At 38.2% G+C, this 16,667-nt stretch overlaps 1 protein-coding gene across 7 annotated transcripts in view; it reads right to left on the bottom strand.

The window, feature by feature from the left end:
- COBLL1 (cordon-bleu WH2 repeat protein like 1) overlaps window positions 1-16,667 on the bottom strand; it is a 162,156-nt gene that overhangs the window by 27,488 nt on the left and 118,001 nt on the right. For all 7 annotated transcript variants that reach the window (XM_029225801.1, XM_029225802.1, XM_029225804.1 and 4 more), the window contains 2 exons: window positions 15,609-15,706; window positions 15,261-15,497 (listed from right to left, as the gene is read on the bottom strand). In XM_029225801.1, the coding sequence (XP_029081634.1) occupies window positions 15,261-15,497; window positions 15,609-15,706 (335 nt within the window). The remainder of the gene's footprint in view (window positions 1-15,260; window positions 15,498-15,608; window positions 15,707-16,667) is intronic.

Raw genomic sequence — 16,667 nt, 5'->3', positions numbered from 1 at the left:
AAAGCGGAAGGCAGCTCATCTCACACGGGCAGAAGCAGAGTCAGGTCCATATGGCAGGCACTTGGTGGAACACACCCCTCACTAAGGTTAACTCATGTTAACGAGGGGGTCAGACAGGGTGGCACCAGGCTGACCTTATCGGTAATCAGAACATTAAACTTCTTCCATTACCAGTGGGTAGATAGCTGCAGCCACCAATCTCCTCTCCTCTCATGACCCTGGTCCCTCCTACAGAACTCTTCAGACGTCTCCATAATCCAGCATGAAAAGAGTCAAAGCCTGCCACCCAAACCCAGATTTTGATTCAGAGTCACTGAAGCCAATTTTGATTAAATCAGAGGGTCACCCCCCCCAACCCCGTGGGTGGGCCCTCAACTGCTGCTTGGACCTCTGAAATAATTAGGAGAAGGGCCCTCGGCGACAAAGAGCTGAGAAAGAAATGTAGTGATAGATCAGCAATATTTGAATATCATTTTGAATAGGACATAAAGTTCAAATTAAAATCTTCTTATTGATGATATGTCTCTGTGTTCGGAAACCTTCACTTGCTATCTTATAAAAGTAAGAAATTTAGGGATTGTTAGGGAGAAGGCCAAACATTCTCCTAAAACAATATGACACTTCATTTTTTAAAATATTGATCTAAAACATCAAAAGCAGTAGAAGACGTCATTTTATTTCTTGATGAGTTTACTTCTGTCAAGCCCTATTCAAGCATGCCTCATTCCTATCACAGACCTAGTTTATCAGTAGGAACACAGTAGGTGAACAATAAGTAATTGGTGAATGCATGAAGTCATAGCAGCATTTGATTTTCCTTCTAATTCCACGCTGAAAACGTGTTCCTTACGTTTGGACCGATTGCTTTCATGCAGTCTGATAACAACCCGTGTTCCCCTTTAGGTCAGGTTCCCAGCCACTGTCATTTATTGGTCTGTTACCTGATAAAAGCAGTCACAACATGAATTTCTCAGACAGTAGTATCTGTTTAGGAGTTAGAGCTCTTAAATTCTGGTTATAACATAGTAAAGCAAATAGCACAGAGATAAAAAAGGGAGGAATGTATATACAGAGGCTCACAAATTTATATGGACCTAATAACTCAAAGACAGAATAAAAATAAACTCATATATTTCGTTTATCACCCTAGAGGTCTTAAAATAAGCTAACTTTTTTTTGTACAGGATATTTATATTTCTATGGATAAAGAATTTAAAATTTGTCCAAATACACATATTTCAGTGTTACAAATGCTAAAACAGTTCTAATAGCTTTTGTGAAGACAGCTGAGGGAATGCAGGTTAGATGGGCAAAGCCATGAACGTCTTGGGGGAGCACATGCTTTATAACCTTATTCCGTAAGATTTACCCCCTTCCTCTATTGTACGGGCATGTCATGAAAGCAAATGGACTTATGTTTCCAGACCAGCAACTGGATCATAGGGACTGAGAATGAAGACCTTTGAAGAGAACATGATTGTCACTGCATGTGACCAGGTCAACTTATGTTACCTGCATCACTAGATTCAATGCTATAATCAGTGGTAACAGCTTACTAACTTGGTGACAAAAATGTAAATTTAACAACTTAGAAAAGAATTTCAATCAGCTAAGCAGCAGCCAAAAAAAAATCAAACTTGGGAGTTATTTTGTGTTAACTAAAACATTGCTAATAAGACTAAAATGGAAGAACCCCAGGATCCTATGTCTACGGAAAACATCCTTCTCTTGGGTAAAAGCCTGCAAGAAAGAAGGGGCATTTGAGGTAGAAGACCTAGGTGTTCCTAAATAGATTGTAGCCAAGAAAACTGGCGTGTACCGTGGGATACGTGTAGAATATACGGATCCAGCACACAAGCTTGCTAAGAAGTAGACGTACTAAACTACTGCAGTTATTTAAGTAAACACGTCATGAGCTCCCATATAAAATGTTGAAAGAAAGAAAGAAAGAAGGGCGAGGAAGGCCCCCACGCATTCTGAAGCCCCGTTTTGTTCTGTGCACTTCAGGAATATGCTCCTTAATAGGCTCCCAATAGCTCTACTCTTGCATTTCTCAGGATTGAGCTACCCAGGATTTTGAGTGTGACTTTGTCTAATTGGCGAGAAGCTTACAGAGGGTTTGCAAGTTGGAAGGCAGCCAGTGTAGTGGTTACCAAACACATGAGCTTTGGAGTCGATGCCAGGGCCTGAACGGGGAACGTGGCATTTACTGTCCCTGCAACCTTCTGCCTCCTTCTCCACAAACTGGGAAAACAGTACCTGCTTCCTAGGGGCCGGGTGCTCACGTGAAATGACCTGTGTAAGGCACTTAGTGCTGCACCTAGTATACAGTACATGCTCCATAAGTAGTAGCTAATGTTATTACATGTAATTTGTCTATTTTCAAGTATGTGAAAGTGTAAAAAAAATAAGCAAATGATAGTTGTAGTGTAGAGATTAGAGTAAAAAGTGTGGATAAAAGGAGGTACTTAGGGCTTCCCTGGTGGTGCAGTGGTTGAGAGTCCGCCTGCCGATGCAGGGGACGCGGGTTCGTGTCCGGTCCGGGAGGATCCCACGTGCCGCGGAGTGGCTGGGCCCGCGAGCCATGGCCGCTGAGCCTGCGTGTTCGGAGGCTGTGCTACTTATTCTAAGACTGTACTTTAATTAGTGATGGCGGTGGTGGGAGTCCTATTAGGGTGAGTGTCAGTTATAATCAACCTTAAACAACTTAGGAACTTGCGCTTAGTCCACTGCACAAGCTAAATCCACTGTGTGTAAAACTCCACCTTTAAGTCACCTCAGGCAGCTTCATCATGCCTTAAAGGAGTTTAATAAAAGCTAAATATTTAACACCAGTTTGTTAATTCTTAGTGAGGGGTACGGGGAAGTGAATTATAGTATATAAATCTGAAATATTTCATACATTTAATGTGAACAATTAAAATGAAAGAAATGCTTAGAACTGTCTTTAGCTTTTACCACCTAGCCCAGGTACATTTCCTTTGGTCAAATTATGACTGAAAAATTTTAAAAGGAGTTGATATCAAATTATATTTAAGTCCAAAGGATTTACAACACAAGAAAACAGACAGGTTTCTTCTTACTATGGGAAAAGCACTTTGGTTAATAATTAGAGATATTCAATTATTTACTTTAGTTAGAGTCACTAAGTCTGCCTACCTTCAGCAAAAACTGCACCTCTAACAGGAATGTACCTCACTGAATTTTACAGTCTGTGAAAAGAAAAATACTGCACAGAGAAACAGAATTCACTAATGAAAATGGCAAGGTCAAGTTGAAAGCCATGCCAGATAGTTAATCCTTCATAATTCACATCCAGATCAGAATTCACTGGTTCAAAATGGAACTAAATTTAGCTGAAGAACATAGAATTGAATGGTATTCAATAGATTTACTTAGTACTAGCTCTGTACTTGTCATTAGATCACTTACTAATCACAGTTGAATTATAAGATGTGGGTCACTGAAATCAATATATTCTGATTAAGAGTGAAGAATACAAATAGGAAAATAATAAAAAGAAGATTGAAGCAAAGGATGGAAATACAGTGGCCCAACTTCAATCAATGACATCGTTAAATGTTTCTTTTTTTGTTTTGGCTGCGTTAGGTCTTTGTTGCTGCGGGCAGGCTTTCTCTAGTGGTGAGCAGGGGCTATTCTTTGTTGCGGAGCGTGGGCTTATTGCGGTGGCTTCTCTTGTTGTGGAGCGTGGGCTCTAGGAGCGCAGGCTTCAGTAGTTGTGGCACTCGGGCTCAGTAGTTGTGGCTCCCAGGCTCTAGAGCACAGACTCAGTAGGTTTGGCCCACAGGCTTAGCTGCTCTGCGGCATGTGGGATCTTCCCGGACTAGGGATCAAACCCATGTCCCCTGCATTGGCCGGCGGATTCTTAACCACTGCACCACCAGGGAAGTCCAGTTAAATGTTTCTATTAGAAGCTTTTGGATTCTAGTTTGTTTATAATACGATTTCCCGTGTGAGGAGGAGTTGGGTTAAAGAGAGCTTAAGCAATTTCATAAAATTGTCTTAAAACTCATATAATATTCTTTTCTTTTTAAGGGACAGACTCCCATTATCTTTCTCCAATGCAGACATTCTCAATAAATGCTATAAAATATTATAAAATACCTTATAATTGACATTAGGGTTTCCTAATTTACTATGAATTAGTCATTAGTATCCTAATGACTGAACTTTTTCACATAACTGAAGGTCAAGCTTTAACTCTTAACTCTTGATAGAAGAATTCTAAAATAATTTTATAACTTAAACAACTAATCAATTTTCTTAAACATCAAAACATATAATTATTATACCATAGTGAATGTAATATAGAAGTATAAGATATTCTACTGAATTTCAAAATAGGCAAAGCTCTGAAGGTAAGTTTTTCTTACTACAGTGAAATCAGTTTTATTATTAATTTGATCAAAAAATTAGCACAATCTCCTATGAGATGCAAACAGTGCATACAATGATGAGGAAAAAAAGAAAAGAAAAATTACTGTAAATCTCAGCTAATACAGGTCATCTCATAGAAGTTTTGGTGTCCAGCCTTTTACCTTATACCTGTATACACACACACACACACACACACACACACACACACACACACACACACACATGCACGTGTTGTGACTTGTATTGGATGAAAGCATACATGCCAGTTTCTTTCTTTCTTTTTAATGTTTTTTTCACGCAACATGTTATCTTTTGGTGGGTCCAGAGCAAGTTTATTTTGCTGCCTTGAATCTCCTTGTTCTACACCATTTTGCCCCTTGGACAGCACTTCCTCCAGACTCCTAAAGATCTAGGACTTATATATTCTATTTTCTTATTCTGTCTATAAACCTGTTTTAACATCCTTCATTTATAGCACTGAAAGTCTTGCTTAGGTCAACTTAGATTTTAAAAAGTCATCAGTGAAGGGGTATAAGAACTAGGGGTGACATTCCAGGTACCAGATGATTGTAATTAGAGAAAGAAGAAATAGGGCAGCAGTATCAGAGCCTGGAGCTCTTAAATCCACACTATGTAAGCAGGCAACTGTTCTGCCAATTTTCAGGGTGTTTATCAATCTGCTGAAATAAATTCTACAAGAGGAAGCAATGAGATTAGAGCTGGATTCACTTACAGGTATCTAAATAACCACCACGACTCTTCACTTGTGACTTTTTGAGTTACTAACAAAAAATTAAATCTCTTCAGAGGATTCTGAGTGGCTGCGCTTGCCACTAGGTTTCTCTCTAAATCATCTAGTTTTAAACTCACGATTAGTCAATGATAACATCTGTGTTCTCTGGTTAACAAACTCATTAACCTGAGCGTATCATCCTCAGATTTTCTGTCTTCAACATCTTCTAAGTGATGCCCAAAACACTTGTGCTGACTTTGGTGTTACAGTTTGGAATTCAGGGAGAAAGATCTCAGTTAGTCAATGTTTCATTTTGCTATTGTTCTTTAGGGTTCAAAAATCTTTAGAGGAGTAATACCAAGACTAGATACCACTGTCTGGTAACACTGATCAAACCAAAGGTCCCTGCAGCAGAGCACTTTCACCTGTTAAAGGCCAATTTTAAATGACAACAACAACTTTTATAAAAAAAAAAAAGATTTTATAATACCAGAGTTGAAAAGAGTTCTGGAAATTTAATTACAGAACGTTATTCTACAGAGGAGAAACCCAAACCGTAAAGAAGTTCAATGGCTTGTTCTTCAAGGTAGAAGATGAAGATGACAAAAGATGACCAAAAGCAAAGAAGAATAGGCGTATTACAGATCCAAGACTCTCTCTCAAACCAGACTAGGGTTTCTTCTGCCACAATATAATTCTTTCCAGCCCTTCTCCACGCCTATCAGAATAAAACCAAAACACGAATTTTACAACCTGTGTTACACCTATCCTTGCAAGGGTTTTACATTCTCTCCCTGAGGCAATCTGCTTTCATTTCTTTCACTTCTCCAATACTTTGAGAAAGCGTGTAACCAAGTCTTATTAGTGGTAATCCCTTATAACACTTTTTAAATGCCCAAAGATGAGGGCCTGAGTAGTATATCTTGAATGAAAAAAGACAAAATGAACCAGGAATAAGCAGAGATCAGGATCAAGTTAAAAAGAGGAGGGTGGGGCTTCCCTGGTGGTGCAGTGGTTGAGAATCTGCCTGCTAATGCAGGGGACACGGGTTCAAGCCCTGGTCTGGGAGGATCCCACATGCCGTGGAGCAACTAGGCCTGTGAGCCACAACTACTGAGCCTGCGCGTCTGGAGCCTGTGCTCCGCAACAAGAGAGGCTGCGATAGTGAGAGGCCCACGCACCGCGATGAAGAGTGGTCCCCGCTTGCCGCAACTAGAGAAAGCCCTCGCACAGAAACGAAGACCCAACACAGCAAAAATAAATAAATTAATTAATAAACTCCTACCCCCAACATCTTCTTTAAAACAAAGGATGGTGGTGGGTTTCCCTGGTGGCGCAGTGGTTAAGAATCTGCCTGCCAATGCAGGGGACATGGGTTCAAGCCCTGGTCTGGGAAGATCCCACATGCCGCAGAGCAACTAGACCTGTGCACCACAACTACTGAGCCTGCGCTCTAGAGCCCGTGCACCACAACTACTGAAGCCTGCGTGCCTAGAGCCCATGCTCCGCAACAAAGACAAGGCACCGCAATGAGAAGCCCGCATAACCATGGTTCTCTGTGGTCTTAGTGATCAAACAGAGGGGTGTCTAGGAGCAGGTCAGGAGAATACTCAACATCTATAGGTAACTAATTTAGGGCCTCAATGAGAGTAAAGGAGAAATCAAGGGAACAAGCTGGGGCCAACTCAGTTCATCCCAGAAAGAGAGTTAAGGCTGTATGGCAGGCATTATCCAAGTGACCTCACCATTTTATCACTGTGGCTCCAGGAAAGGGGCCAGCTTCTCTCCACCCTGACCTCTGTTAACATGCTGGTTACCAGAGAAAGGCATGTCTTTGAAACCATGAGGTCCCAAATGTCACAGTGTTTCGAAAGGCTAAGTAAAATTCATACTATGAGAACTTGTAAAGGAAAACCCTAACACTGATTATTTTCAATGATATTTTATTAACTCAGTATACGTATTTCGGAGAGGAAAGCTAGATAAGGAAGATAAATCCACACAAATTCCACAAATGACCTATTGTTCTTTGAATAGTACTGTTCTTTAAAATTTAGCAACTTTATAATGAGCATAGCTCTTTACATTTAGGTCAGAGGTAAAGCTGGCAGAAACCTAAAAGGTAATTGTTCAGAGGATTTTTGTGAGCATTAAATGAGCAACGTGGTTGAGCCTTGTCTGAAATATTAGTAAGTGATATATAAGCATTAGTAATTACTTCTGCTCTTGGGTGATTATGACCCTTTGAAAATCTGATGAAAACTACAATACAAAGTATGTCTTATATCTGGGGAAGCCTTAAAAGAGGAAGAATATTAAATATTATACTGCGCTGGTGCATTTCTCTACTGAATGAAACAAGTCATATTTTTGGAAGTACAGACAGCTGTATCCCGTATATCAAGCTGAAAATGCCATGACAACCACTGTTCCTAGGCAATTGGAGAATTATGTGTGTGGTCCACTTTCTATATAATATAAGTGGAGAGTGGAGGTAAAAAAAAAATCAAATGTTATGAGATAACCTGGAGAAAAAAACTAAAAAGGGGTATATTTCTTAAAAATTATAAATGCTCTATTACAACAACCTTAATGACTGCATAAAATGACTAGATTAAACTCATTAAGTGAAGCTAAGACCAAATATACTTGGACATTTCAAAATCATATAATAATCTATCATTTTATCTGCTTGTAAAGCATGATAAATATTAAAAGATGAAATTGGGTAAAAGATGAAAAATATTTTTAAAGAAACAAATCAGCTGTTAAAAAACTAACACTCTAAGTATTAAATTTCACTTGCATAAGAGTATATGGCAAAGAATTTCAATTTCTCAACATTTGAGTGTTTGCAGCAGAATACAAAATGAGACCAAGTGAAATGCCCAATCAAGAGCATTCCTTATTGTGTTCCCAGCCAAAAGCCAATATCCTAAAGAAAACGAGGTGCCATGCTAGTAGCCCAGGAAAAACAATTCACTGTTGTGTACTCACATAACCAAGCAGCAAAGCCATACCAAATATGAAAAAATGAATTCTCCAAAACGTTCTGTGAATTCAATGGGTCAAGATTACCTACAGCTTCTGTCCAACTCTTCTTCCTCTTCTTCAAATGTAAAATAGGCATAAAAGGTTAATTTGTCAATAATACTAGGACATCCTTTGGCCACTGATTTCATTTAATGTGCTCTTCACAGATACTTGGTCAGCAGACACGGGACAGAAACTGCATTTCTGAACTTAGTTTCAATCCCAGAATTCTAAGTCACTTTTAATTTAAGTCAATGCCACTGCATTTCTGACTTCTGCCATGTATGAAGTAAATGACAATCTTATGTTAATAACTATATGTATTTTATGCAGTAATACATGTGATCTAGTCCATGTAAATGACAGCATGAGCCAGCTCTTACAGATGTTGTTGTGCAAATGGCATTTCACATCTTCAGGCAGAATCATGTTCACAAAGTGCTTAAAGAGTACCAGGAAAAACTGCCAGAAATTTTCTAGTTGGAGAGTTTTCTCTTCCAAATGAACATTTCCATAGAAGACAATGTATTTCACCTTGACAAAGAAAATGACACGAGACCTGAAACCATGTGAAAAGAGTACAGGGAGATCCAGGGACATGCAAAGGACACTGTAGCAATGACAGTAAACTATGTAGTCTTTAAAATATATTCTTTAGGTGGATAGAAGTTTAGATGCAGAAATGTTCCCCAAAAAGGTTAAGATAAATTATCTTACTAACTGGGATCATCATTGAATCCTCTTTGGAAACTGCACAATCGGTTGCCAAAATTAGCTCAGAAAATCAACAGCCTTTTATGTGAATATTTTCAGTTGATGCTCCAAAATCACTATCCGAATACCTTAATTTGCCAGTATTGAGAAATGCCTTAGAGGAAAGAGGCAAATTATTAAATATAGACAGCCAAAAAGCATAAAATAGATGTGGTTGACAATATTTTTTCCAAGCTACAGATAGACTGACTTATCTGTAAGCCTAAGGCAAATATAATATCAATGATTACTTAAAAGAACATTAAGATAAAAGCTCAAAATGAATAAAACTGTGCTAATTATAAATCACTTTGTTATGCATTACTGTTATTTATCTCTCTAGCTCTGTTTTCAGGCACTTCACCCACAAGAGATAAGCATTTGCTATTTCTAATATAATGTAACTATTTCCAATATTTTCTTTCTGCTTTATTCAAAGGACTCTTTGGGGAAAAAAAAAAAATTGGAAAAATCAAAATGCGGTAGTTCTGTTAAACAGCGCACCCTTGTGGTTTATCTTACCACCTAAACAATAAAAATTACAGGATAAAGATATATCCAAAATTCTTCATGGACTTGGAAATGATTTTGCCGGGGTTTTTTCCAGTAATTTTTTTCCCAGCTTGGCATTACTTTTAATCAGTAAAAATAGTGCCTTTTTAAAATTTCATTTTCAAAATGAAATTGTTAAAATAGATATAAAATGTCTATAGTGATAATGACTCTTTGATTTTAAATTTAAAAGAAGCAAACAGTAAAATAAGTAAAATTCATCTATAAACTTGTGTTTTGCTGAGTTTCCTGAATATTTTCATCTAACACTATAAAAAAATTTCAATTCAGGGCTCAATTTATTTATATGCATTATGTAATGCACACTACCTTTTAGTTATTAGTCCTTAAGCTTTCAATACAACCTTGCCAAAATTCTGGCTTTTTTGTAAAAGCTTAAGAAGAATATTGCCAAGAATTACTTGGGCCAATTACTATAAAAGTAAATGTAAGCAATTTTAAAGTTATCCAAGTACTTCTGAAAATTTACCAGATCTACACATGAAATACTAAAATTTTATTGGACAGACATTCTCATTGTATATATCAATACTGTACCTGACTGTGTGAAAGCTGTGGTTAAAAGTTTACTTATCAATTCTCTTGAACACCTACTATGTTACAGAATTTCTCTGTGAAACACAATTCCCACCCTCTGGTTTGGAAGAAAAAAAAGGGGGGGAAATTTAACAATGCTATAAGCTTTAAACAATAAAATAACCTTAATGTTTATGTTTAGAGGATGGGGTACCCACCCCATAACATGTTATATCCATCAATGGAATATTTATTATGCAGCTTTTAAAAAGGGAAGCCCTTTATGTACTGATAAGGATATCAAAAATATATCATTCAGTATCAAAAAGTGAGGTATAACATAATGCATGTAACATGTGACCATCTGAGAAAAAAATCATATGTAGGTTGAATACTGGCTTGAGTATATATAGATTATGTCTGGAAGAATACAAGAAACTGTTAGTGGTTGCCTCTGGGCATAAGAATTTGGCTAGCGGCAGGGTAGGAAAGGAGAATTTTCACTGTATTTTCCTTTTTATCTTTAGAAATATATATCATATGAATATACTACCTGCACATATACATAAATTAAAACAAAATAAAAAGGCACAAGAGAGACAAATTCAGAGAAAGTAAGATCACTCCATCTGATAAGGGGCTAATATCCAAAATATATAAATAACTCACACAACTCAATAACCAAAAAAAAAAAAAGCAATTAAAAAATGGGCAGAGGAACTGAATAAATATTTTTCCAAACATTTACAAATGGTCAATAGGTACATGAAATGGTGTTTAACATCATTAATCATCAGGGAAGTACAAATCAAAATTACATTAAGATACCACCTCATACCTGTTAGAATGGCTGTCATCAAGAATATAAGAGCTACGTGCTGGCAGAATGTGGAGGAAAGGGGATCCCTGTGCACTCTTGGTACGGATGTAAATTGGTGCAGCCACTATGGAAAACAGTATGGAGGTCCATCAAATAATTAAAAATAGAGCTACCACATGATCCAGGAATTGCACTTCTGGGTATGTATCCAAAGGAAATAAAAATAGGATACTGAAAAGATACCTGCACTCCCATGTTTACTGAACCATTATTCACAATAGCCAAGATATAGAAACAACCGAAGTGTCCATGTATGGATGAATGGACAAAGAAGTTGTGATATGTTAAAAAATAAATATATGTGATACACACGTGTGCACACACTCACACACAGAGGAATATTATTCATCCATGAGAAAGAAGGAAATCCTGCCCTTTGTGACAACATGGATGGACCTTGAAGGCATTACACTAAATGAAATAAGCCAGACAAAGAATGGCAAATACTGCATGGTATCACTTATATGTGGAATCTAAAAAAATCAAACTCATAGAAACAGAGAGTAGAAAAGGTGGCCTGGGGCTAGGCGGTAGGGGAAATAGCAATTGGTAAAAGAGGACAAACTTTCGGCTATAAGATGAATAAGGTCTGAGGATCTAATGTAAAACATAATGACTATAGTTGACAACATTGTATTATATAATTGAAATTCGCTAAGAGAGTAGAACTTTAATATTCTTACCAAAAAAAAAGATAATCTGTGAAGTGATGGATATGTTAATTAAATAGTGGGAATTTTTTCACAATGTATTTCAAATTACCACAATGTGTACTTTAAATAGCTTACAATTTTATTTGTCAATTATATGTCAATACAGCTAGAAAGAAAGAGAGAAAGGGAGGGGAGGAGGGAGGGAGAGAGGGAGGGAGGGAGGGAGGGAGGAAAGCACAGCCCTCCATACCCACCGAATCGTTATGCTGGTAGAGGACCTTGAATGCCTAGAAAATAACAGCCAGCTATGCAAAGTTTCTGAACTGGGAAGTGACAATTATAAAATATAAATGTGGCAGCTTGCCACATTCTTTGTCTTCTGAAGACAAGTAGGGGCAAGACAAGTTAAGTACTGACCTTCTCCTTACCCTCCTGGCCCTGGATTTCCCTGAGGCATATTTTTAGCAGAGGGAATGGAAGAAAGGGACAAGGAGATATTGTGAAGGGAGACTGAATGAAGGGTTGGTCACTAACTGGATGTGAAAAGAAAAATAAAGAACATCAAAGATGATCTTGAGCTTTTCAATCTGAGAGTGAGGTTGATTTTAAATACGTTGATTTTCAGGTAGTGATGAGTCAATAAGCAGCCGTGAGTTCAAACTGCAAGTGGAACAATATTGGGGTTGGAATACAAAGCTGACGTATTCATTTCATAGGGCTGCTGTAACAAATCGCCATGACTGGGCAACTTCAAACAACAGAAGTTTATTCTACCATAGTTCTGGAAGCTAGTAGCCTGAAATCAAGGTGTCAGCAGGGCCATATCCCTCAGAAGGCACTGGGAGAGAATCCTTCCTTGCCTCCTCCAGCTTCTGGTGGCTCCTGGCATTCTTTGGCTTGTGGCAGCACTACTGCAGTCTCCGTCTCTGTCATCACATGGCCTACTCCTTTGTGTATTTGTGCCCATGTCTCCCCTCTTATACCAACACCAGTCATTGGATTCGAGCCCAACTTAAGTCCAGGATTATCTCATCTCTAGATCCTTGACTTGGATGTATCTTTTGGGGGGACACTATTCAAAACACTACAACAAAAAACTCAACAAAGAATAGATGTTTTCTCTGAAAGAGTAAATAGAGGCTAATACCGTGGATTCAGGTACCTCCAAATTTAGAAAATGGGTAAAGGAAGTGGTGGCAAAAAAAAATAGAAGAGAGCTGAGATATAAGAGAATTAGGACCAAGGAAGAGAGAAAGGACTTCCTTGGTGGTCCATTGGTTAAGACTCCATGCTTCTACTGTAGGGGGCACAGGTTCGATCCCTGGTCAGGGAACTAAGATCCCATATGCCACATGGCACAGCCCCCCCCCAAAAAAAAAAAAAAGGAAGAAAGAAAAATCAAGACCGAAAGGTGATCTATTCCATCAAATATGGCAAAGAACTTAAGAAAATAAGTGCTGGGATGCCCGGGAAGGGAAGAATTCATATGAGCATACACATGTACATGTACACGTACACATACCCACAAACACACAATCACAAACAGAACCACAGCTTGTTAAGAATTTTTGTAATGAATAAATTTTAAAAAGTGGTTCTTCAGCTTCACTAGGGAAAAACAAATAATTCCAGGGTCCTACTAAATAATACATCAAAGAACTATCCACATGTCCAGATCAAAGGAAAAAATAACTAGAAAATTATATAAAGATGTCTAGTTTGCCAAAGGCAACATACTAAAAAAAAAAAAAAAAAATTAGTCCTTAACATGGGGGCATCAACTGGTCATAGAGCAGAGAGTGGGAATCAAAAGAAATGGCTTTTGTCGAGGTCACCGGTAGCATGGCCTAGAATTTTAAGAAGCTGACTGTTAGAAAGACAACGTAGACCTCTTCAGGCTCCCAACACAAAGGACATTTACTGGAATAGATTGGATGAAGTCATCTGGAATAAAGGTTTGTGAGCAGGGGCTAAGATGTATTTCTATATAAAGAAGAAGACAGACTTTGGTAACCACTCATGAGTATGATAAGTTATACTCTTACAGTACAGTTTTATTGTAATTAAAAATATAAAACAATCCTGAAAGTGCTACCTTTTAAATGATTCACTATGAAGAAATGCAAACTAGTTATGGCCACAAAATGAGGTCTCTGGGACCCTGATTTGGTCCCTGCCTCTCTCCTCGCTCAAGCTCTGTTTCTTGCGCATGCCCAGACTTGCCACAGCCCTGACATTCACCGCATCTTTCAACGGGATTCCTCTTGCCTGACTATGGCACTCCCACATGCTTTTTAAGGCTGAATCCAACTACCAAGCAGTTACCTTGGAAAATTCTGTAGTAAATGATTCTATCATTTGAAAAAATAACTATCCTCCTGATGGGCAAGGTGAGATTTTATACCACAACCATTAGACAAGAGACCCTTATAGAAATAAGAAGACAGTTTAATAGATGGTTTTCCAAATAACTACAGAGTTCCAACATTTTTTATGCTCATTTCTATCTAATCCAGTTGCTACTTTCTAAAGACACATATGAGAGCTTATCAATTACAATTAAAAACTATAGTTAAAATTTTTCTAAGGTTAAGGAAGTACAGAAATGTTTATTAGTTGGTTGAGAAGTGTTCATTTACTTGAGCATTGAATTTACTAAGCTTCCAAGGGGGAACTAAAACCCTTAAACTAGATACAAGAAAACTTCTCGGTTTCTCAAATACCTCAAAATAAAATTTGCTCTCACAGTTACTTAAATCATTTGATTACAAGCAACAAAATATATGGTCTCATGTTCAATCACATTTACTTAAAACTCCGCTTGTAATTCACCTGAATAAAGCAAGGAATGTACAGACTTCATAGGCATGAAAACTTGTTTGCAAATGGATTTCTACAAAACAGCATGCTCCAGGAAAATCTGGGATTAAAGAGAGCAATAGTGAGAATGTTTAAGAAAAAGGTACACCTAGAACAGTGCCTTGAACATAAAAGTATATGATAGTAACTACAATATATGCTATATAAAGACTCTTTTTTATTATAGAGTATTTATGTATCAGGCAGACACAAGGATTTCTCCCCTGAGAATCTCAGAGTCTGGTCAAGACCTGACTATATCTAGTTAGAAACCCACGAATGCAACATAAAAATTTGTTGCTGTTTTAAAAAAAAGTGTTCAAAAATATGTATTTCGGGCTTCCCTGGTGGCGCAGTGGTTGAGAGTCCACCTGCCAATGCAGGGGACACGGGTTCGTGCCCCGGTCCGGGAAGATCCCACATTCCGCGGAGCGGCTGGGCCAGTGAGCCATGGCCGCTGAGCCTGCGCGTCCAGAGCCTGTGCTCCGCAGCGGGAGAGGCCACAACAGTGAGAGGCCCGTGTACAGGAAAAAAAAAGTATTTCCATTCCTAATACATGCATCATGCAAGAACCTCCAGTTGGGCCTTAATAAACCACGGCTTTAAGGTTTATGGATGATTTATTTGCTTGTATATAAAAGCTACTTAAAACTGACATATTTATTCTTTACTGCATTGCAGAACTCTACATATAGAATCTCTTCACAGTACCAATGTTATTAGTAACTAGTTATTCATCTTATTACAGATTAGTAACTGTTACTGTTAGCAGCCTATGTGGGAAAGGACAAGTTAGTTAAGAGGAAAAATGGATGGTCCCCTGCCCCATCCTAAAAATAAAAAACAAAACAAATTTACGTACCTCCTCTGTTTCATCCAGACTTGTGGATTTCACCACACAAGAAGCTGGCCTCTCCTGGATGTGAGCAAGGTCCTGGGGGGCTCTCTGAGACCCTGGCATTGGAGGCAGTGGAGCACGCCTCTTCTTGGGTGCATCCGATGGCAGGGTGTTTGAAATATACTGTTTGGTCATGGTATTGCTCCTCGTAAAAGCTGAACGATGCTTACTTACTAGAGGAGTTGCAGGGGCACTGGCGGTCTAATAAAGAAGGAAAAAGCAAAATCTACAGGTAATTCCAAGACGAAAAGCACGTGCATTTAAAAACAGAGTAGAAGAATCTTATAAAATGCTACATAAGAAAATACGTACTTGCTCCCGCTTTTTCTTACTGCGTTGAAAAAGGCTGAAAAACCCTTTATTTTCTTTATCCTTCATAAGGTCTAGGTTTTGTGATATTTGGCAGGTCTCTAAAATAGAAGAAAAGCACCTTACTTTTGCTTGAGGGGTTATATGTTCACGTCCGAGGTGAACTATCCCTCAATTACTTTCCCTTGATAACTTTATCTGATGATAAAAGCTACTAATTATGCTCTACTATGAACCACGCACTCTGCTCAGCACCTCATATTTTAATTAATTCTCAAAGCAACAAGGAAATTTAGTATTATTGTTCCTGTTCCACAGCAGAGGAAACTGAAGCGACTCAAGAGTCTGTGTTTTATCCATAACTACCAACATTTCAGAAGTAAAAAGGACACTTCGAATTAAATGAGATATGAAGTTGCTATCATACAGTTTGTCCCTTTGTTGATTTTGAATTATATATTTTGTCTCAGAGCTAAACTATTCTGAAATATTTAATTCTCCAAAACATGATTCATTATAATTACTCAGCACTCTGTTAAATGTTTTAAAAACTTTATTTCTTTAATACAGTGGTCCTGAACTGGTGGTGATTTTGCGCGCACACACACGCACATCCCGCCAAAGACGTTTAACAAAACCTAGGGACAATTTTGGTTGTCACAACTGGGGGAAGGGTGAAGAGAATGTGCTACTGGCATATACTGGGTACAGGCTAGTGATGCTGCTAAACAAACTACAATGCACAAGACAGCCCCCCGGAACAAAGAATTATCTGGCCCAAAATGTCAATAGTGCCGAAATTAAACCACAATTTAAGCAGAATGGCAAACGTCAAACCTCAAAGTTGTATAGGTAACATTTCATTTTCTAAAAAGTGTTTCCTAATGTCAACTGAAAGGGCCAAAAACAATGACAAACCCAGTAGTGCTGAGTCACCCTTGCCCAGACTGTCTCTAAATACCATTTCCCACTAAAAGGGACCATCTCAGGAGCCAGCGTGATATGGTTTCTCCTGGCCAAAGTCAGGACAATTTGGGCATCATAAGAATATCTCAATAAATT

This window comes from Monodon monoceros, unplaced genomic scaffold (genome assembly GCF_005190385.1).
Source record: "Monodon monoceros isolate NGI ecotype Baffin Bay Population unplaced genomic scaffold, NGI_Narwhal_1 Super_Scaffold_16, whole genome shotgun sequence".
Classification (NCBI taxonomy): domain Eukaryota; kingdom Metazoa; phylum Chordata; class Mammalia; order Artiodactyla; family Monodontidae; genus Monodon; species Monodon monoceros.
Note: the sequence above shows the minus strand (reverse complement) of the source record. Positions and strands in the feature narration are given on the sequence as shown.